The sequence below is a fragment of the Monodon monoceros genome, unplaced genomic scaffold (assembly GCF_005190385.1).
Source record: "Monodon monoceros isolate NGI ecotype Baffin Bay Population unplaced genomic scaffold, NGI_Narwhal_1 Super_Scaffold_13, whole genome shotgun sequence".
In the NCBI taxonomy this organism is placed as follows: domain Eukaryota; kingdom Metazoa; phylum Chordata; class Mammalia; order Artiodactyla; family Monodontidae; genus Monodon; species Monodon monoceros.
Genome location: NW_021703769.1, coordinates 48,347,695 through 48,370,796, shown reverse-complemented (window position 1 = coordinate 48,370,796; position 23,102 = coordinate 48,347,695). Strand labels below are relative to the sequence as shown.

General features: G+C 51.8%; 1 protein-coding gene across 10 annotated transcripts in view; it reads left to right on the top strand.

Annotated features, from left to right (window-relative positions):
- NPRL3 (NPR3 like, GATOR1 complex subunit) overlaps positions 1-23,102 on the top strand; it is a 35,169-nt gene that overhangs the window by 686 nt on the left and 11,381 nt on the right. For 9 of the 10 annotated variants that reach the window (XR_003793037.1, XR_003793038.1, XR_003793036.1 and 6 more), the window contains exons 2-6: positions 3,955-4,024; positions 10,730-10,859; positions 12,130-12,204; positions 16,825-16,978; positions 18,153-18,234. Coding sequence is in view for 5 of the 10 variants with exons in the window: in XM_029219840.1 (XP_029075673.1) it covers positions 3,955-4,024; positions 10,730-10,859; positions 12,130-12,204; positions 16,825-16,978; positions 18,153-18,234 (511 nt within the window). In the remaining 5 variants the exon portion in view is untranslated. The remainder of the gene's footprint in view (positions 1-3,954; positions 4,025-10,729; positions 10,860-12,129; positions 12,205-16,824; positions 16,979-18,152; positions 18,235-23,102) is intronic. The other variant, XM_029219839.1, reaches the window with a different exon arrangement.

Below are 23,102 nucleotides of genomic sequence, written 5' to 3'. Positions count from 1 at the left end.
ACACCAAATATACTTCCATAGAAAAATAGTTTATTGCTTTGGGTTTTTTCCCCCTCTCGCATAGCTGTATTGTTCTCAGTCGCTCTTTTTTCCATTGGGCCATCTGCCTTGGAGCATTTTCCAACCTAGTAAACAGATCACCTCCTTTTTTGGTTGTACACAGCTGCCTGGTAAGAACATGCCCTTTCCCTATGGGTGGACGTGTAGGTTACTTGCAGTTTTTCACTATCATGAATGTTCAATTTGTAATTTATGTGATTTTAAAAATTACTTTTTAAAAAAATACATTTCATTTTTGGCTGTGTTGGGTCTTCGTTGCTGCACACCGACTTTATCTAGTCACGGCGAGCGGGGCCTGCTCTTTGTTGCGGTGCGCGGACTTCTCATTGTGGTGGCTTCTTTTGTGGAGTACGGTCTCTAGGCACGCGGGCTTCAGTAGCTGTGGCACGTGGGCTCAGTAGTTGTGGCTCGTGGGCTCTAGAGCGCAGGCTCAGTAGTTGCAGCGCGAGGGCTTAGTTGCTCCGTGGCATGTGGGATCTTCCTGGACCAGGGCTCGAACCCGTGTCCTCTGCAGTGGAAGGCGGATTCTTAACCCCTGCGCCACCAGGGAAGCCCTAAAAATTACTTTTAAATTTCTAACTATGGTACAAAGTTTTAAAGGTACAAATGGATTTAGATTATGAAAAGAAAGTTCTTTCATCGATCCTAGCCACCCACATCCCCTTGTAGGGTCAGGTGCTGTTACCATTTTCTTGTGCATCTTTGCGAAACCTTCTGTGTAAATACAAGCATATACATGCATTGTTTTATTTTCTAAACACAAGTGAGCACACAATTCACACTGTTCTGCCCTGTTTCCATTTTCACTTTACATCTTGGATATAGATTCAGAATTATCAGAATCATGGGAGGAATTTGCTGTGATTTAGTCATCCAGTCTTCTGTTGATGGGCATTTAAGTTGTTTCCAGTCTTTTGCTAATACAGTGTGAATGTCCTTTATGGATATATATTTTCATTCTGCAGAATATATGATCAATTCACAGAAACGGGGTGTTCATATCCAAGGGATGATCTGCTGTGTTTTTTTGTTTTAATTTATTTATTTTATTTTTGGCTGTGTTGGGTCTTTTGTTGCTGCACGCGGGCTTTTCTCTAGCTGTGGCAAGCAGGGGCTACTCTTCGCTGCGGTGCATTGGCCTCTCATTGCGGTGGCTTCTCTTGTTGCGGAGCACGGGCTCCAGGCATGCCAGCTTCAGTAGTTGTGGCTCGTGGGCTCCAGAGCGCAGGCTCAGTAGTTGTGACGCACGGGCTTAGTTGCTCCATGGCATGTGGGATCCTCCCAGACCAGGGCTCGAACCTGTGTCCCCTGCACTGGCAGCCGGATTCCCAACCACTGTGCCACTAGGGAAGCCCCTCCGCTATATATTTTTAATAGATCAGATTTTTCTATGTTTGTTAATGAGATAGGTGAAAAATTGTATCGGATAGTAGTTTTAATGGGCACTTGCCTTCCAGCTGAGAGTGATCATGTTTTCCTGTTTTCAAAGCCGTTTGGATTTCCTTTTTAGTGAACCACCTATTCATAACCTTTGCCTAATTTCCTCTTGGATTGCTTGATTTTTTTTCTTTACAGATTTGAAGGAGTTTTTTTATATATTTAGGATAAAAATAGACCTTTTTGACAAAGCTGTACATATTTAGCCAGTTTGCCTGTGAGTTTTTTTTTAATAATAAATTTATTTATTTATTTATTTTTGGCTGTGTTGGGTTTTCGTTTCTGTGCGCAGGCTTTCTCTAGTTGCGGCGAGTGGGGGCTACTCTTCATCGCGGTGCACGGGCTTCTCATTGTCGTGGCTTCTCTTGTTGCTGAGCACAGGCTCTAGACACGCAGGCTCAGTAGTTGTGCCTCACGGGCTTAGTTGCTCCGCGGCATGTGGGATCTTCCCAGACCAGGGCTCGAACCCGTGTCCCCTACATTGGCAGGCAGATTCTTAACCACTGCGCCACCAGGGAAGCCGTGCCTCTGAGTTTTGATTTTTATGGAATCAAGTTTTCAGTCTGTTCTTTCGTGGTTTCTGAGTTTTGTTACACATAGAAAAGCCTTCTGCTCTCCAAGATTATTAACAAAAGGAGTCTCTTGTGTTTTCCCGTGGAATGTTTATCTTCTTGTTTTAAAAATGTGTTTCTTTTGGTGTAAGGTGAAGGCTCCTTCCTGGAGCTGATGTTTTCTGGGCACTTGCTGAGAGTTGTGTGTATGCCCCCATTTGCCTCCTGGAGCCTTGTGGAGCAGGCGCTGTGATGGATGAAGAAAGATGTGGGAACATGCGGCCCACACACGGCTAGAGAGGGGTTGGCTCAGAGTCAGTATAATTTTCTCTTCCGTGTGGCTGCCTAGTCCCAGCATCATTTTATGGACTCATTCACGTTGCCCTCCTGATTAGTTTTGCTGCCTTCATGGCATACTAAATTCCCATGTTTATTTGAGTTTGTTTTCTGACTTTTCTTACCTCTCCCAATAATCTATCTATGTGTGGGTTCCACACAGATGAATTATTGTAACTTTGTAGTGTGTTATACCATCAGGTAGGATTAGTCATTTATCATCACCTTTCTTCTTCAGCATCATCCTGGTGTTTCTGCTTGCTTTCCTTGTAAACATTAGCAGTGACTGTGTTAGATCCCACTCCCAAGCCATTGCTATTGTTTTGGGGGTCACATTAAACATGGTGATTAAATGGGGAAAATGGGATCTTTATGTTGAATCTTCTCATTCAGGAACATAGTCTGTCCTCTTTTCATCCTCGTCACCCTTGTTAGCATTTCTGTTTTCTTCTTGGGCCTCTTGTACATGAAAAACTTGCCTGTGATAAATGTCCTTAAGTCTCTTTTTTTTTTTTTTCCTTTATTTTTTGGCTGCATTGGGTCTTCGTTGCTCCGTGCGGGCTTTCTCTAGTTGAGGCGAGCGGGGGCTACTCTTCGTTGCGGTGCACGGGCTTCTCATTGCAGTGGCTTCTCTTGTTGCAGAGCACGGGCTCTAGGCGCGCGGGCTTCAGTAGTTGTGGCATGCAGGCTCAGTAGTTGTGGCTCACGGGCTCTAGAGTGCAGGGTCAGTAGTTGTGGTGCACGGGCTTAGTTGCTCCACGTCATGTGGGATCTTCCCTGAGCAGGGCTCAAACCTGTATCCCCAGCATTAGCAGGTGGATTCTTAACCACTGTGCCACCAGGGAAGTCCCTGTCCTTAAGTCTTTAAACGTTATTATTTGGGTAAGATATTGTTGTTTTTGTATATGAAGGATATTGCTGTATGGACATTTAAAAATTCTTTCTTTTACCTGTGCTTTTTCCAGCCTAGTTGCCAGCATACACTGAGAGCGTGTGGTGCACGCGTGCATATATATATAATCCCTTTTTTTTTTAACTTAACATAGTAGCAAGAACATTTCCCATGTTATCACAGCTTCTTGGAAACTATAATTTTAAACTTTTTTTTTTGTGGCCGTGCCATGTGACATGCGGGATCTTGGCTCCCCGACCAGGGATTGAACCCACACCCCCTGCAGTGGAAGGACGGAGTCTTAACCACTGGGCCACCAGGGAAGTCCCAGTACCATGCTGTTTTGATTACTGTAGCTTTGTAGTATTGTCTGAAGTCTGGGAGGGTTATGCCTCCAGCTCCATTCTTTTTCCTCAGGATTGCTTTGGCAATTCTGGGTCTTTTATGGTTCCATATAAATTTTAGGATTATATGTTCTAGTTCTGTGAAAAATATCATGGGTAATTTGATAGAGATTGCATTAAATCTGTAGATTGCTTTGAGTAGTATGGTCATTTTAACAATATTAGTTCTTCCAATCCAAGAGCAGAAGCCATCACTTTTAATGGTTCAACAACCTTCCTGTATGTGGATGGATCCTGTTTTCTTAGCTATTTTCCCCTTTTTGCCTTCACTCAGGTAAGCCTCGTAGCAGATATGCTGTCAACAGCACCAGAGAGCATGCCGAGGACCAGGACGGTGACTCCAGGTACGGGCTCTGCATTCACTCCGTGGCGGGCCTGGTCCTCCCATTGACCCAGATGTTTTTTCCCCTGAGGAACCCCGTGTTCTCTTTTCCACTTGGTCAGGAGTTTCAGGCAGACAGAGGTGGGGATTGTGTTGCCAGTCTCTGGCTTTCTGCCTAGTTTGGCTTTATGGTCCTGTTGTGGGCTGTGTGGTTGGTAGGGCAGGTTGGAGAACAGATGAAGCCGTGTCCCTGCAGAACATTTATCTCCCATGAGAGGAACGTGCAGGACGGCAGATCGCGGTGCTGTCCTCAGACCCTAGTCGTCAAGCACGTGTCCAGAGGTCAAATGTAGGTGCTTGGGTGCAGCACAGCCTGTCCAGGTGGTGAGGTGGCCTGAGAGCCAGGGCTGTCGTGACCCTTGCTTTTTAGGGCCCGGATGAAAGGCAGGTCCTGTTCCTTCCTGTGCATGCTACCCCTCTTCTCTCTGGGAAGTGCTTTCTGGGTGGCAGCCTTGAGAAATGACCACTTCTGCCTTCTTATGTTCATTTTAAAGCTTAATGAATTGTAACTCAGGCCCAGATGAAGGAGAAAAGATTGTAAATTGCCAGTCCTGCGTGAGGTAACGTCTGTGGGAAAGTAGCTGAGGTCCCCATGCTGGGCCCTCGCCATGCAGTGCGTTAGTATGGTTTCCCTCAGTTCTCTGACACGGCACCACACCTGCCATAGTGCTGTGTACTTCCAAGAGGGGTTTGTATCCCTTTGTGTAAGGGTGTCAGGGACCTCTGGCATGACCAGTGACTATCTCTGAGGGGAGTGGGTTCTGGAAGAGGGACCAGTGGTGGGGGGGTGCTGCTGGATACCCCGTGGGTCATCCTGCTTGACTTAGAGGCCTGTGGATGTCGTGTCCTTTAAAGATGGCAACAGGGAACAAACTCTTGTTTGTGAGGCACATAGAAAGCTTTTGCCCCTGCACACCCGCTGAGTGCATTTTGTCCCCCACCTGTGTCATGGAGAGTTCAGAGCAGGGCTGGCCACCCGCCTGCTCCGTGACGTGAGGCTCGGGCTGCTGAAGATTCAGAAAGAGCTCTTCGAACAGTCTGTGAGGAGGACTGGCAGCACCTAATTGCTGCAGTTACTTTTCAGAGGCTTGTAATAAAATGACCATGAGGATGTTTCCTGGGGAATTCATTCTGTATTTAGCATAATGAAGAGAGGAAACCAGGGGAAGGGAATAAGACATTGTGGGTCTGTCGGGACCCCAGACATGCTTGTTCCCTAAGGAGAACAAGCTGGTCTCTTTAGACATTCATAAAACTGAAGAATGCCTCTATTTGGTCATTTTAACACATTGTAGCACCTGGTGATCCCACTCCCCACCCCACCTTCAGAGGTACAGGTCAGTACCCCCAGGGGCCCAGCTGCGTTTTGTTGTACAGACCTGCCAAGCTCCTGCTCTTGCCCTGGCACCCGGGGGGCGCTGTCCCAGCCCAGACATCTTCCCGGAGCCACGCAGTGACGGTGCCTCACACCCATTCTCCATTTTCCTTGATTGTCATTTTCAGAGGTGCTTTTTCTTCTGCAACCGGTGGAACGTTCCTGCTTGTCGGTTTGCCAGGTCAAAGGCACGTTAATAGGCCTGATGGGTTGCCTCTGCGTGTGGTGATGGCTGGCCTCAGGGGAGGGAGGACGCAGAGCTGCGCTGCCCAGGGCTGTCCTCCCTGGCCCGGGTGGCCGTTTAAAATGAGGTGGACTGAAATTAAATAAAATTAGAAACGGGGACTTCCCTGGCAGCCCAGTGGTTAGGACTCTGCGCTCTCACTGCCGAGGGTGTGGGTTCGATCCCTGGTTGGGGAACTAAGATCCCGCAAGCCGTGCGGTGTGGCCAAAAAAGAAAGAAAGAAAGAAATTGAGTTCCTCAGTTGCACTGACCGCATTTCAGGTGCTCAGTGGCCCCACGTGACCAGCTGCCACTGTGTTGGAAGGCGCAGGTTTAGTGTCTTTCCATCGTGTCGAAAGCTTTGTTGGCTGCACTGCCTTAGAGCACGGGCTAGTTTTATGAGATGAATCATCATGATGATGTGTTTCAGGGTACAGGAATTGACCATCACAATTCTTTTAACCCTTTTCTAGAATTCACTAGGGAGAGAAGAAAATGGATATTGTCTGTTTTCTCTACAGCCTGAAGGTCAAGCTTAGGAAAGGTGCGGTCTTCCTGTTAGGGAGGTAAGCTCTGCAAGTGGCCACAGGACCTCGGGAATTGGGGCTGAGATACTCATCATCGCTCTGCAGTTTTCGTGAGGCTTCTACCTGTGGGACCTCATTTGATCTTGTTGAGACGGTTTGGTCAGAAGATTGAACACTTGTGCCCAGGCGTCTGGCTAGTGCATGTGGTGCTGGGCTCTGACTGGTGTCCTCTGGCCTTGCTCTTGCTTCTGGGAACTGACTCATTCTTGCCCGGCCTGGGTTCACACGTAAGAATTGGAGCGTTGGTGGAAAGACTGTGCAGTACGTCTTCCACGTGGGGAGTGTCTGTTCTTGCTTGTGTGGCAGAGTGGCTTAGCCTTGACCTCAGTAGTTAATGTAAGTGGTGGTACTTCTGCCAGACCGTAGCACTGTGTTGATCACGACCTCGTAACTCTTCATGATTTTTAGAGTTGCTGTGTTCTTGTTTGGTCTCGATGGTCCTGTTCCTGTCTCAGCGAGCCGTGTCCTCCAGGCGATGGGCGGTTGGCTGCAGGGTAAGGCCAAGGCTTCTCCACCGTCCTTCTGTCTCAGTTCCTGCCGCATTCTCCCGTGGTTGTGCTGGACTCCTGATTTCCCTCAGTGTTGGAGAAGGCCTGACGGGCACACAGGCTCACTGCCCTGTGCCCCATGAGTGCCCAGGCTTTCCACAGCCCCTGCCCTTTCTCCCCCTGGACTTAGTTAGCTGGTTCTCTGTACCTGAGTGCCAAGACAGGGTTGGCTGGCACCAGGGACTTCTGGGACTAGGCATGCACACAAATGCCCCCTCCTCCAGGCAGACACCGTGCCCTGGGAGGGTGGTTGGCAAGCAGGAGCAAGGTTGCTTGTCTCACCCACCTGCTGCCCCCCAGAGAGACCCTTGATCATTGCTCCTTGCCTTCATTTATCAGAGGGGCTTAGTGGGGGTCTCTACCAAGGGCTGAGTGTTCCATGTGATGCTTGGGCTTGGATGCTGTTGTGTGTGCCCATTAGAGGCAAAAATGTTCCCATGGGGTTTATATGACACTTCTCTGGGAGGCAGGGATACAGTGGGGCCCTCCCATCCCCGACAGGGCGTACCTCCTGGGTGTTGGAGGTGCACAGAGCATCTGGGAGCCCCCAGAACGGGAGGGGGCAGAGTCGAGCTCTCTTCCGTGCTGTCCCTTCTTTTTTTGCCCAGGTCAGAGAAAAAGCCCTGTTCCCAAGTGTCTCAGCAGGAATGGAAGGTCTTGACTTGTCTTCCAGCTGGGCTGATTCATCTTTCTAAATGTGTTTTCTTTCTTAATCTCTAAATGTTAGTTTTTGTAGCAGCGATTTTATTGTGTTACAATATATTTACCAGACCTTTCACCATCAAAACAAGGGAAAAGTATTCTTCTAAATTTTGGAAACAACAAACAAATATTGAGGGAATTCCCTGGCGGTCCAGTGGTTAGGACTTGGTGCTTTCACTGCCAGGGCCCAGGCTCAATCCCTGGTCAGGGAACTAAGACCCCTCAAGGCACGTGGCGTGGCCAAAACAAACAAACATTGACACTTGTTTTTGTTTCGATTTGCTATTTATGGCAGTTATGTCATGATGGACGTAACTCTGTCTTTGTGCATGTTATGTCAGCAGATGCTGTATAAAGTATAAAGCCACTCAAGTGTTTTTTTCTGTCATCAGTGTGTAATATTAAGCTCTGGTGAGTGGATTTCTCTGTGGGCCAGACTTGCTCAGACAAGCAGAGTGGCCAAACAGCAGAGGGACCTCCCTGAGTGGCCACTTAGGGCAGTGTGGCTTTTAACTTGAGCAGCACCTGGCTTTCTGGTTGGCTGCTTTTGGAGACCCCGGCCTCTCTGGGCCCAAGCGGGGAAAGCGCTTTCTGTTTGGCCTTTGGATTTGGACGTTTATAGTCGTGAGCTAGGCCCCCACTTCTTGCATCTGAATCTCAGTCCCCATCCCACAGCCCGGCTAACTTAGGTTCCTGGAATGGTGGCTGAGGGCCAGGGCTCAGGCCCATCTGAGGCTCTTCGTGGCAGAGCAGAGGTTTTTGGTGGAGATTTTTGGATATCACAGTAAAAAGTGAAGTCTCTGGGGTGGCGGGAGGTTGTTTTTCTATCTGTTATTGGTGTGTCCTGAGTCAGTGGGTGGCAGAGTAGAGGGAGGTGTTTGTTCAGATAGGGCGGGTAGTGTTGGCACTGGGTCAGGCTCTAGGGCAGCAGTGTTTGTTAGGTTCCACCACCCTGGGCCCTCCGTTACCCTAACTGGGCCCTCAGATGCGGCTTCCAGGGCAGAGTGAGCCACTAGGGGCTTTTGAAGAAAGCATGTAATGATTCTGGTCTAAGACACTGGAATCTTCCATCTCTGGTTTAATCACTCCAGGGAGCAGTATTCCAGGGAGGAGACACCCACAGGGGAGGCCAAGGGCTCTGGCTGTGGGGGCCGCGTGTCCCAGAATGTCTTTGATGGTACCGGTGTCCGAAGGTCTGACCGCAGCCCAGACTGTGCAAGTGGAATGGCAGCCCATTCTGACAGACCCTCTGCATCTGGTTTGTTTGGGAGCCACAGGGCGACTTAGGATGCCTAGAAGACCACGTCAGTCCTGGAGGAAGGCTGGACACCAGCGTGACCCCCCCCAGGCTCCCCGCCCTCTGGAGGGGAGAGGCTTGGGAAGTCCCGGGCTTTGTCTTGCTCGGTGCAGGTCGAGCGTAGCCAGGCCCTTGCTACAGGTGGCTCTGAGTCACTCCTGCATCGGTTGGTGAGCCCTGCAGTGTGCGAGGAGCCAGGAGCTAGTGGCCCCTCTCCTAGATCTGTTTATCCTGGAGGTGTTTGCTGTTTTGGAGTTGCAGCAGTGTGCAGCACCCTTCCCTTCTCTGAAGACGAGGGTTCTGGTGTGAAGTGCTTCCCTCCCCCTAGAGCAAGGGCCTCCTGGAGAGAAGTATCTGGTGTGGTGCCCGTTCACCACAGCTCCTCGGGAAAGCCCAGGACTCAACGCTGAGTGTTTGTCCTTGATGGGCTCTTTAGGACAGAATGCGGCCCCAGGGAGGCTGGGGCCCCTCTCAGCACAACCTGTCCTCCGACCTGCGTGATGGAGATGCTTTCCCCAGGTGGAGAAATGAGCACAGGACTTGTCTGCCTTCTGGCTCCAGGTTAGACACGGTGCATCCGAGTTTCCAGAGTGGAGGCCCCGAGCCTGGGCTCTGAGATAAGAGTCTGCACTGTCCTCTCCTCCCTGCAGTGACTCTCCCTTATCTGATCCCCCCCCCCGCCCCCCAGGCAGGAAGGAGACCTAAAGGTGCAGAAGAGCCTGGAAAAGGGGCAGTTTTACAGGGATCATATCCAAACTGCTCTTACCTGCACCCAGTCATTCCTCCTCCATGGTGTCCAGCCCTGTCCAGCCCTCCGTCCATGTCAGTCAGTGGGTCTGCACATCTAGTGTGTCTGGAACCTTTCTTCCCTAATAAAAACTGGAAGGTTTAAGTGTTGAGGATAAGGGAAGGGCCCGGCAGCCGAGCTGTGAGGAGAGTGATCAATACGCTGCAATTCGTGCTTCCCCTCGGCCTTCGCACAGCACTGAGGGGTGGGGGTCCCGGGAGCTGAGGGGAGCAGCCCAGCACGCCTGGGCCGGTGGGGGAGGCCCCCACCCTGACAAGCCACGCAGGCTCCCGCAGCTTCCTCCTCTCCAGGCAGGTGCCTTGCTCCTCCTGCCTTCCCAGGCGGGCGGGGGCCAGGGTGGCAGCACGCACCTTCCGCCTTGTAGTTCTGGTGACTTTGCGACGCTAGTCTTGGGGATTGCTTCAGAAGGGAGACTGTCGGGGGACTTCCCTGGTGACGCAGTCGTTGAGAATCCGCCTGCCAATGCGGGGGACGTGGGTTTGGTCCCTGGTCTGGGAAGATCCCACATGCCGCGGAGCAGCTAAGCCCGTGAACCACAGCTACTGAGCTTGCGCTCTAGGGCCCACGTGCCACAACTGCTGAGCCCGCGTGCTGCAACTACTGAAGGCCGCACACCTAGGGCCAGTGCTCCGCAACAGGAGAGGCCACTGCAATGAGAAGCCCATACACTGCAACGAGGAGTGGCCCTCACTCGCCACAACTAGAGAAAGCCCACGCACAGCAACAAAGACCCAATGCAGCCAAAAATAAATTAAAAAATAGGGACTTCTTGGTGGTCCAGTGGTTAAGACTTCGCCTTCCAATGCAGGGGGTGCGTGTTCGATCCCTGGTCGGGGAACTAAGATACCACATGACTTGGGGCAAAAAACCAAAAACATAAAACAAGTAATATTGTAACAAATTCAATAAAGACTTTAAAAATGGTCCACATCAAAAAATAAATAAATAAAAAATAAAGGAAAAATCTCCAATGTCCAAAAAAAAGAAGGGAGACTGTCAGAAGCTTACAGGTCAGCAGTGGGGGCAGAGCCACCCTGCGCGCAGCTACCCCCGACCCCTGGGGCAGCAGGTCTGGTGCTGTGGCACTTGGTTAACTCTTTTCCACTCTACCTTTTTTTAATTTTAAGGTTTTCAGATGTCATTCTGGCAACAATTCTGGCAACCAAGTCTGAAATGTGTGGGCAGAAGTTTGAACTGAAGATCGATAACGTGCGTTTTGTCGGGCACCCGACGCTGCTGCAGCATGCGCTGGGCCAGGTACGCCCTCCCTGGGCTGACGCGGGCCTGTAGAAGGCAGCCCCGTGCAGCAGATCCCGTCAGGTGCTTGCCTAGCTGCACCTCCTCCTGGGCCCTGAGGGCCTGGCAGAGAAGGACACAGGCATCCTTGCCCTGGTGTCTCAGCCCCTGCCCTTAGCTTTTGCTGTTTGCGTCCAGCCTTTCTCCTGACTGTGGCCTTCTACTTTGTAGATATATGCCAGTTTCTGCGGGGAGGCCAAGAGGACGAGTTAAGCAGCATTTGTCAGATTCTTGAACTTTATATAAAGTAGTACAAGCATTTCTTCTTATTAAGTGATATCATAGCCAATATTGTTATTAATTTAGCTCTTACTGTTGTGCCACACCCTCTCTATACGTTCTCTGATGGGGCCTGAATGCACTGTTGTTACCCAAGGGAATTTACACACCAGAAGCTGCCAGTCAGTCCTTTGCACACCGTGTCACTTAGATTCTGAAGGGTTTTGATGTGACAGCACAAGACTTAGCTCCACTTACACAATCCAGAAATCCCGTGAGGGTCTGGGTTGTGGTCCTCAGATCTTCTCCATGACTAAGCCCACAGGAGGAGCTTCTGAGACGTGGAGGCACCAGGGCAGGGGGCCATGGCTGAGGAGATGGCTGTGGTGGCACCTATGCTGCTCAGACAGGCTCAGCCCCACTGATGGCCTGTGGGTGACGGAGGGGAGCTTTGGCAGTACCGGCCTGGAGACATGGACGGACAGGGATGGTGACAGGCCTGATTGAGATGGCCCAGGGACTCCTCTGCCCTCTGGTGGCAACACTTGTTGGCAGCTTGGTGTTTGGGCCCTGGGCTGGCTGGGTGCCCCAGCGGCAGCCCTGTCTCTCCTGGGTGGGAGCATTGTCCTGAGTACTTGTCCTGCCTGGGAGGACTCAAGTGGGCACGGGGGTTGGCGTGGGGAAGGGAGGGTCTGGTCAGGGAGCACTCCAGCCACTTGGGCACCTCTCCACCTTTTCTCCGCTGGGCACCTCAGCTCACTCGAGGTGACTGGGACAGTCTTGTCACTTTGGGTCACAGCACCTTCCTGCTCCTTTCTCCACTGTGACTGTCTGTCCATGCAGCCAGCACTTGCCTGTGCAAAGGTGCTGGTCGCTTATCAGAGACCTAGGGCTCTGCTTTTCTCTGGTTCTGCTGTATTCTGGAACACTTTCCCTGCCTGAAGTAATAGCTCTAAGTGCTTTTCTTGGGAGGTGGTGGCTCTCATTCACTAGAACTATGCCTCTTTCACAGGTCTCCAAAACAGATCCATCTCCGAAGAGGGAGGCTCCCACCATGATTCTTTTTAATGTGGTATTTGCACTGAGGGTGAGTGTATAAATGGCTGAAGAGCAGATCAGGGAGGCGGGGTGGGGAGGAGGGTTGGGGAGGGCGGTGGGGAGGGGGTGAGAGGGCAGAGTTCATTTCCAGTGACCGTGTTGTTGACTTAGAGCTCAGACCGCTGTGGGCACAGCACTGGCCCCCCTGGGGTGCTGGAAGAATCTAACTTCATTGTTTCCCTCTTTTTTCTTTTTTTTTAAGTAAAATATACATAACATCAAATTTACCATTTTAACCATTTTAAAGAGACATTTTGGTGGCATCTGGTAGCAGTGTTGTGTAACTATTGCCACTATCTAGTTTTTGTTGCCCCAAAAGGACACCGGTTATTCCTCATTCTCCCCTCCTCCAGCCCCCAGAAACAACTAATGTGTTTTCTCTTTCTGTGGATGTACCTGTTCTGCATGTTTCACATAAAAGGGATCCTACGATATGTGACCTCTGGTGTCTGACTTCTCTCACTTAACATAATGATTTTGAGATTCATCCATTTTTTTATAATCTTTTTTTTTTAATTGAAGTGTGGTTGATTTACAGTGTTTCAGGTGTACAGCAAAGTGATTCAGTTAGGTATATATATGAACTACCTTCAGTATCTTGTAATAATCTATAATGGAATAGAATCTGAAAAAGAATACACATGTATATCTATAGATACATATATATCTCTACTGCTATACAGTAGGGATATATAGCAGGTCCTTGTGGGTTTTTAAAAATTATTTTTAGTTTTTTAAAAAAATAATCTTTTAATTGAATCATCCATGTTATAATGTATATCAGTACTTTATTCCTTTTTGTGGCCCAATCATATTCCATTGTACGATAGACCATACTTTATCTGTTTATCTACTGGTGAACTTTTGGGTTGTTTCTACCTTTTGGCTATAAGAACAATGCTGTTAAGGACATTTGTGTTCAAGTTTTGTGTAGGCAGGTTTTCCTTTCCCTTGGGATCGATAGCTAGGAGTGGAGTTGCTGGGTCACGTGGTGACTCTATGTTTAACCATTTGAGGAGCTGCCAGGCTGTTTTCCACAGCAGTTGCACCATTTTACATCCCCACCAGCCATGTACGAGGGTTCCAATTTCTCTACATACTTGCCAACATTTGTTATTTTCTGTTGTTTTATAATTAAGTGTAATTATTTCTTTTGGCAGTTCCCAGCACTGTCTGAAGTTGTGTTTTCACTAGTTACAGGGAATTTCTTTTCAATAAAGCTGTCAAAATACAAGGGCTCTAAATAAATATAAAAAGCACCCCTGGGTAAGGACTGGCTGGTATTACTATGAAGGGACTTTGAAATTTAGGAAATGTATATATTCCATACTGCTAAATAATGGCATTCCTTAGAAATATCCCACTGTCGGTTTTCACCAAAGAATCCAGTAGTTCTTTCTGGCTGGGCACATGTGGGCTGCACGACGGCTTTTGTGCAGAAGTGTTAGTGAGAAAGTGGCTAGATCTTGGTGACAAGGAGCAGTGTGCTCTGTACCCTTTGCTGTGGCGCGGGTGAGCCTGAGCAGGAGGGAGCCTGTCATATCAGGTGCCTTAGTCTCAGTGTTTTTCCCACTGAGGCTTTTCTGTTGTGAAGACCACAGGTCTCACTGAAGAGTTCAGAATCAAAAAAATGCTAGGGAAAAGCTCCTGAATGGAGCTTTCTCCTTTCTGAAGGGAGCTTAATTCTTAAAACTGTCCCATCTTGTTGATAAATAAAGAGCTGCAAGTTAAAACAAAGTCAGCTGTTCCTGGTGTCTGTCCCTGGGACTTGAGGTTCCGAGAGGAGACTCTTACTTTCTGCTCCGTGCACTTCCATAGTGTTTGCATTTTCACAGTGTCCCTTTATTACTTATATCATTACGTAATACAGACATCCACAAAGAGAACTCAAGTTAAAGACAGACAAACCAAAACCATGACCAGTGCTCTCCCCCCGTCAGCACTGATAGCCCCTGTGGGGTGGGCCATGAGAAGCAGCCTCGGCCCCACCCTGGACGTTGCTGGCAAGCCCTCATCTCTGGGGAGCAGGGCGTGATAGCGGAGTGTATGACACCCATGGACCCGACAGTCAAGAAAACAGGCAGATTTTAAAGTTGTACGAAGAGTTTTATAATAAGTAGCCTGGAAATAATCCTCGTATCCAGTAGTTGGGGAATGATTAGACAGGGTAGTGGTTTTACACACTGGAACGTCCTGTGGCCACTGAAGATGAGAAATGGGGGCGAGGCCAGACCCTGGAGCGGGTGGGTGGCTCACTGCCAGGTTAAAGCAGTGGGAACAGGGCAGTGTAGGATTTCAGAGCACAGAGGCCGTGAGGTGAACAGTGGGAGGAATTTAAAATAGCATAAAGGGTGGGCCAGTTTTTTTCTTCTTTTCTGTAGTTATTTAAAAATGTGCATGCTAAAAAAAAAATGTGCACCCTTTTTACTTTGAAAAGTTGTAAACAAACCCTGAGCTAGTGACAATAGATTGATGGTCCTTGCACACCTGTCTCTGAGATCCCACAGCAGCTGCCTTGCACCCTGGCTCCATCTGCCCCCAACCCATCACTCAAGTATTTCAAGACAAGTCTCAGACCTCATGTCTGCTCACCCCCACATACTTCAGAAGTCATCTCTGGAAAAGGGGGGACAGCTATTTTATACCATACCTGACAGAACTCACCGTAAGTTGGTATCAACTAGTACCTGGTCCATGGAAACGTGCCCTAGTTGCCACAGCGTTTTTTCCCGTTGACCTGTCTGAACCTGGGTGAAAACCAGAAGCCAGCCCACACAAGCTTGGGGGTTGTGTCTCCAGGTCTCTGACTCTCCCCTCCTTTGTCCTGTGAAGGGTCCACGGTCGGACCCATCTCAGTGTGCAGTCAGGCTTGCTCCATGTCCGTGTGTTTTCCGCAAGCTGAACGTTAGCTCTGAAGGCCTGACTGGATTTGGGTACAAGTTTCAGGGTGAGAAAATCTCGCAGGCAAATCCCTACACTTCACTGTTGCTTCACGTCGCGTGTGGGGAGAGTGGGTGTTTCTCAGAGCTCCATTCAGGGCTGGCACATCCTGGGCGGTCGCTTTCTCACTGTGACCCCACGTAGCCCAGGCTCTGTGGGCACCCTGAGCCGAGCCTGGCCTGTGCAGCCGGTTGGGACACCCAGGCACGCTCCATCCTCGCTCATCCCGGAGTGTGAGCGAGCGGCCCCAGACGCCTGACTTGCGACACCGTTGTGCCCTAGCCAGTAGGAGCGTGATGGAGGATGAGGCTCTCAGGTGTGACTGGGCTACTTCTTCAAGGAAGTAACCATGCGCCCAGGTCATTCTCCTCTCTCTGCTTTGCTGCGGGGAGGAATTTTACACAGATTTCTCTAAAATCTAAAGCAGAACATTTTGTTCTGAGGCAGTTGTGTACACCCTATACCCCAGACCCTCCGTTCCGTGACCTTGTGGGGACACTTGAGGGGCTGTCCTGGGCTTGGGGCAGGGCTGCTGCCCGTAGGTGGGCCCGGTGTGGAGTCGGCCCTCAGCCCTGTCCCCGCACAGGTGTGCTGCCTGGGGTGTGTTCTCTTGGCGAACATGGGTCTGTAGGAGCTCAGAAAGTGTCTCCAGCTCCAGGTGGTGAACGGGTTTACTGAGTCAGGTCAGGGTCTGGCCCAGGAGCCTGGCTGTGGACACTCACCGCAGGGCCCTGCCTGTAGATAACCGGGAGCGGGACGACCAGAGGTTCTAATCGTGGGCACCACTCCTCCCACCTCCACCCACGGGATGACTCAGCTGTTCTGGTGGCCTCCTGGAGCACTGAGTCACGGTGGCTGGTTATCTGCTCCGTGTCCCATCTTCACAGACCCCACAGCTGCCTGCCCCACCCTTGGCCTGGGTGGATGCGCCCGCCTGGCCTGGCTGTGGCCCCTGATAGGTCCCAGAGTGAGCATGGGCGCGGAGGGAAGGGGATGGCCTGGCACCTCCTGGCTTCTCTGTTAGCCAGGGTCTCAGGAAGAGCTGTTTACCCTGAGGACAGGTCTTCACTGAACAGTGGGCCTGGTGCTTCTGTTTCTCACACTGTGTCCTTGTTGTAACATGGGCTGTGTGACCAAATTCTCACACAGCCGATCCTGTCCACTAGCACTCAGTGGCACATTGGTGACCGCAGACACTGCCAGGGGTTTTGCTCTGTTCTGAGCACTTGACATGTTGACTGATTGCTGAGAGAGGGGCCACTGTTCTCCTTTCTCAGATGAGAGCCTGTGACCCGGGGTCGCACAGCAGGTGGCTGATGGGATCTGTGCCTTCCATTGTGCCACTGGGCTGCCTCTGTCATGTCCAGAGTGGATGCCTGAGCATCCTCTGCCTTCCTGCATGGTCCTGGCCTGGGGCCCTGAGCATAGGCACCTCTCTCTGCTTGTTAGAAATGCCTGTGTCCCCCCTCCCTCCCCACCGGGGACCCCCACGGAGCCATCTGTGTTCCGTCCAGGCGGCCGTTCCATGCCCACGTTGCTGGGACAGGCCCTAGAGGGGACCCAGGACTGGGGACAGTGGTGGCACCCAGAGAGGGGCTCTGAGTGTTGCTGTATGTCCTCCCCGAGTGCATGTGCTACGATCGAGTTGGCTGTGGCCTCTTTCCTGCAGGCCAACGCTGACCCATCGGTGATAAACTGTCTGCACAACCTCTCCCGCCGCCTTGCCACCGTGCTGCAGCACGAGGAGCGCCGCTGCCAGTACCTCACGCGGGAGGCCAAGCTGATCCTGGCACTGCAGGACGAGGTGTCTGCCATGGCTGACGGTGAGGGCGGCGGGCGGCCTCTCTGGGCAGGGACCCCATTGGGTGGGCCGATGTGGAAACTAATGGTCTGTATGGTGGGCTGAGCATGCCCTGGGTGCACAGGAAGATCCCCAAGGGACACAGCTAGACCCAGATTCCTGAACTGATGTTCCAGGAGTGGCTTCCCAGCCTAAAACGTTCCCCTCCCCCCAGACCCCTGCACGGTGGCTCTTCCTGCAGGTCAGGCACCGCCTGCCCCGCCCTGGTGCTGCTGGACAGGTGCCTGAAGCAGGGGGCATGCAGAGGGGCAGCAGGAAGATTGAGCTGGCGGCGGCGGGGGGGGAGTTCTTTGCTTTCACCTAAATTGAAGGGGGACCCAACTGAGTTATCGGCTGACCAGTTATTAAAAGTAATGTCTGATGATAGATCCCCATGAGGCTTTGGTGTACTGTCAACATTTCAGAGCAGAGAGATGCCCACCTGTCACAGACTTCACCTCCGTCTTCTCGGGTCAGCACCTCCATAACAGAAAACTAGGAACAGATTCGCCAGTGAGCCGGGGCTAATTTTAGCAATAAGTAGAAGTGTACATGAACTGTGTCACTCGGGTGCATTTTTTCAGTAAAAGTTATCTTTTGATGTTTGACAGTTAGTTGTCAAAATGTGTAATATATTTGTTTTGCCCAGTTATGTACTAGCTAATAACAATCCAGAAGTTTTGTTTTTTAAACATTCTCTTTAGAATCTGTGACTTTTTCACAGGAAATTTTTAAAAGTTCAATTTAAGTACATATATTTTTTGTTAGACATTTATGAGAAAAGATTAACAAGAGCCTTTGGATCATGAAAATAAATTGCTCTGGTGTAAGTGTGTGGGGGAAGGAGTGGAGTGAGGCAGGGAGTGATTGGTCTGAGGTGGGGGTGGCTCTGGCAGCCTGCGGGGAGCCTGCAGGGTAGCTGCAGAAGGGTTTCTTCCTGTGAGGGTGCGAGGGCTGTGGCTACAGGGTCAGGTTGGACCACTGGTGAAGGGTAAATCTAGACATCCCGTATAAAGACGGTTGAGCACACCGGTGGAGAATTTCCTGATGTTTGGTTTACAGCCACTTAAAATTCTTTTTAGGTTAAGCTTGTCTTCTGGTCTGTGCAAGCTCCTCGCTGTGCAGACTCTGAGTCCTCTGTGTTACAATTCTTGCAGCAAATGATGGGCCTCAGTCCCCGTTCCATCACATCCTGCCCAAGTGCAAGCTGGCCAGGGACCTCAAGGACGCTTACGACAGGTGAGACGGTGGCCTGCTTCCCATGGGCCTCCCCGGGCTGGTGCCGTTTCCCTGCTGTGCCTGAGATGGGGGGAGGCTGGGGAGGAGCCCCGCTGGGACGGTCACCTCCAGACTTGTCTTTAGCCAGAAAATGAACCTGAAGAAAGCTGAGCGCGGGACCTGAAATGCACGATGACGCTGATTGAGTGCAACACCGTGCCAAGTTCCAGGCCCACCTTCACTAGGCGCGGTCACTGTCGCCACCTCACCCCCGAGGAGACTGAGGCTCAGGGGCTGGGGCTGGGGTTGGCTCTGCTTCCCCCGCACCGGGGTCGTGGGGGTTTGGGACCCTGAGTGTGTGAGGGCAGCAGGCGTTGGAGACACTGCTCATATTAGTGGCTCAGCACCAACTCTCTTAAATGTGGACCAGCAAGGCACTTCTCTTCTTTTTTTTTCTTTTTTTTTCTTTCTTTTTTTTGCGGTATGTGGGCCTCTCACTGCTGTGGCCTCTCCCATTGCGGAGCACAGGCCCCGGACGCACAGGCTCAGCGGCCATGGCTCACGGGCCCAGCTGCTCCGTGGCATGTGGGATCTTCCCGGACTGGGGCACGAACCCGTGTCCCCTGCATTGGCAGGCGGACTCTCAACCACTGCGCCGCCAGGGAAGCCCCACTTCTCTTCTTTTTAAAGAGCGTCCGTGTGGCTCTGACCACTGCTCCCTGGCCCTGGGTCTGCAGTGGGGATGGGATGGGGAATGGGGGTGGGGGGCTGTCTGCCCAAGTGCATCTGGCCAGTTGGCTCACCAGGGGCCTCTCAGGGCTGAGGGGACCTTGCAGCACCAGGCATGTTGCTGGACAGATAGTGTGTAGGTGCAGGCCTCTCTCCTCTCCACCACCCCCAACTTGCCCACATTCTCCTCTGCTCCCTCACCTCCCCCACCCCGGCTTTCTCGGGGCTTCGTTCTGTCCAGTGGACCCACATTCCCTGCTGGAGGTGGACCTGATCTGAGAGCTGGGGCCACAGCACCATCGGGGATCTTCACTGCAGTGTGTGGGACCTTTAGTTGCGGCGTGCGGGATCTAGTTCCCCGACCAGGGATTGAGGCTGGGCCCCCTGCACTGGGAACGTGGAGTCTTAGCCACTGGACCACCAGGGAAGTCCCTTTCTTTTTTTTTAATGTTAATATTTTTTCTGATTTCACCAATGATATGTGTTTATTATAAACATTTAGGAAATATAAAAAAATATAAAGGAAATAAAAATCATCTATAATCCCATACCCAGTGATAATCACTATGACCTTTTGGTAAGTTTCCTTTTTTTAACTTAAGCCTTTGAAAAGGTCACCTGTCCTTTGAGTCTGAAAGTCAGAGCACAGAGTTTCTTTCCCGTTGCTCCCTCGCCAGGTCTCCTTCCTGGTGGCAGGTGCGTCGCATCGGGCAGTGAGTGTCGTGCGCCCCGTCGCAAGGTGCTAAAGCACATACAGTGAACCCTTTCGTAGCCAGAGCGCACTGAGTGCACGGTTCGCCCTTTACCTCCTCACTTTGACGTGCAGCTTACCGACAGACGTCTGTCTGTGGGTAAACAGGGACTGACTTCTTGCTGCACAGCTGCCTGCCCCCTCCCTGGGGCATCATTGACTCCAGCTTTTGCTGCTGAAAGAGGTGCTGCTCAACTATATCCGTGTTATTTCGTGCGAGTGCTTGTGCATCCATGAGATAAATTCCTAGAAGTAGAATTGCCGGGCTGAATAGGTCAGGTGTGCGTGTCATTTGGAGGCGCTTCTTTCTGTGGCTCAGTCTGCATTCCCATCAGCAGCACCTGAGCTTTGCCAGCACAGGGTCTTGTGAGCTTTTGGGTACTGCCCACCGTGATGTGTGGAGGACGGGGTCTCAGGGCAGCTTTATCTGAACGCAGGTGTGCCCGACTTCACGTGTGGAATATCCTTGTTTCCTTTTCTGTGAGCGCTCTGCTCCGACTCCTCACCTGTTTTGTTTTTTTTTTTCTTTTTTGGCCCAGCTGCACAGCTTGGGGGATCTTAGTTCCCCGACTAGGGGTTGAACCTGTGCCCTCTGTGGTGAAAGCGGAGTCCTAACCACTGGACCGCCAGGGAAGTTTTCCCCCCTCACCCGTGTTCTGTTGGGGGCACAGGTGCCTTTATGTGGGAGGGAGAGCTGTCCTTTGGGGTGTGCGTCTGGGCTGGAGTTTCCGTTTCTTTATTTCGGTGACCTCTGGGCGTTGGGGGAAATCAGAGCAGCGTGAAACGCCCCTTGCTGCATGATTGCCTTGGTTTCTGGTCCCTCCTGCTCTGGAGACCTCTTGGCGAAGCCTTGGTCTTGACCCAGAACAGATTTCTGGTCTTGTAGTCTGACCCTGTCTCTTTTTATCCACATGATCACATGGCAGTTTTTCCTGCAGTAAGAGAATTACTGCCCTCTGGTCTGGGTGGGCTGGTATGAGAAACCCCTTCCTTGGAAACTGTTGCCATTTTCTGAGTGGGAGTTTGCATGCCTCAAGTAGGATTAGACTACAAGCTAAGTTCACGCTAACGTGGAATTACAATAAAAAGCAAACCAGAACCAGACTTTATGTTTCTAAGTGAATAATGAGCTGTGATTTCTTAGGTTTGAATTGTGTTGGAAAGTTGGAGGGAATGAGGCCCTGGAGAGTTGGCTGCTTCCTTGGTGACCTGCTGGGCCGGCCGAGCTGGGACTTGGGGCAGCCCAGCACCCTCTAGTGGCACTAGTTCCAAGGACAGGAGTCAGCGTTTGCGGCAAAAACAGCTGCCAGGGTCCACCATTCAGCACTTAGATTCCTTCCAGAACCGAGGTGTGTCAGTTTCCTCCAGGTGAAACACCACCCCCTCCTTCCTATTTCCAGACCTCACTCTGACCAAGTCGGGTCTGGAAACAGGCTCCTGGGTCCTGGGTCCGGCCCCAGGGAAACCGGCGGTGCTTCTCCCGCAGGAGTCCCAGGGCCATCGGTGTCCTCCCCGTCCCCTGTCCCCGCCTGGCAACAGCAGCGGCTCTGAGACTTCCCAGGAGCCCCCTGGTCTGTGGCCTTCCCTCTGACCCACCAGGTCCATGTTGGCCTCGAGGGCCTGGCCTGGCCCACTCTGCTCCTGCAGGGTGGACTGCACCTTGGAGCTAAGAAGGGGAGGCTGCGCAGGCGGTGGGGAACATACAGCTCTTTCCTGGTGGAGACTTGCTGGCTGACCCCTGGGAAGGGTGTTCTCAGAGCAGAAGTGAGAGGCTGGAAGCTGTGAGAACTGGTTGAGGTTAGGGGTTGGGGTGGGACTTTGCAAAGGAATGGCTCTGGATTGGCTGCTTTAATTAAAATCCGGGTTTGTGGTGTGGCCTGGCGGTCCTGTGCCCCGGGACTTAGGCGCCTGTGGCCGCCTCAACTTGCCCAGCACCTGTGTCTGCCTGTGCAGCTTTGTGACTTGAGTGACAGCACCCCATGAGGTCAGGGACATCCCCTTGCTTTCTGTGACACAGCCCTCGTGCTCGGCATGTGGTTGAAGGGATGAGTAAACACGAGTCCCGTTGATGTGGATTCCGTGGGGCTCGAAGGAGTGCTTGTTGAAGAGTTCTCAGAGCTGACAGGGCCTGTGGTGGGCCCGGGAGGCTGGGAGCCTGGGGAAGCCACCCAGGTCCGGGCCTGTGGGCGGTGCTGTGTGTGCTGGGGATGCTGCCTCACTGCTGCCCATCCAGAGCAGGGGTGGGCCCACAGACACGTCCGCAAGTATCCTGGGAATTTCAGTCTCTGTTGCCATGAAACGCACTTAAACCTAAACTTAAACATTTCAAGGTTGGCCTTTTGGAGCCCACCCAGACCTCGTGGGTCATGTGCAGTTTCGTCCCAGTGCATGTTGTGTTTGGACCAAAGGGTGTAGGGCTGGCTTCGAAGGTCTCTGGCCTGGGGCAGGAAGAAGGGTGACTGGTCCGAGGCTAGAGGAGGACGTTAGGTTAGGAATTGAAATTCTCTCTAGGATGCTGAGGTGTGAGCTGATGAAATGAGCTGGTGCACAGTCGTCTGGGGTGTGAAAGATAAGAGCTTGTTGGAAGGCCGGTGTGGCCGCCTCAGGACGCGGGCTCTGGAGGAGCATCTATCTCAAGTCGCAGGCGGGGCGGCGTCTCGGAGCTGTGTGAGGGGCCGGATAAGCCTCACACAGGGGCAGTGTTTTTCCTCAGAGTTCCCAGACCCAACCGTTAACTGCCGGCAAATAGAAGTGAGAGCTTCCCAGGACCCATTTCGGGCCCAACTTCTACTCTGCTAGTCTTGTCTTAAAGCCACACACACTTGAGAAACAAGGGCAAACATCTCTCTTTCCTCCTCCTGACAGACCTCAGCACAGCTCCGGGCTCACCTCTTGATGGCGGTGGGGTTTATAGGACATTCCCAGTGCGGCGCCCTCCCTCCTGGCTTGTTCCAGGGTGTCCCGGGGTTCGCCTGGGCGTGCAGCTGGCCCTCGGGTGCCGCTGGAGATGGCGCTCAGGGTCTGCACACTACAGAGCTCCGTTTGTTTGTAAAGAGGCACCAGCCTCAGTGCCAAGTGCCCCACGGGAGGCGGTCGCCAGTGTTGGGAATGTGGAGTAAAGTCCACGTGGAAACTAGGGACCCAGGGAGGGTGTGTCTCCCCCCAGAGAAGAGGACCCCATGCCAGCATGTGCCCAGACTGTGTGGCCAGGGCTCTGGGGACAGTGACATGGTGGAGAGTCTGCACCGGCCTTGACTCTTCGTTTCCCTGGTACCCAGATTCGGCACTTGCAGCTGAGTCTCCATGAGGCCTGTCCCAAGCCCCCTCCCAGCCCATACACACCCCTGCACCCTCCCCCCATCCCTTTTCTTACCATTCTCTTGGGCTTCTCGTGTTCACACAGTTTGCT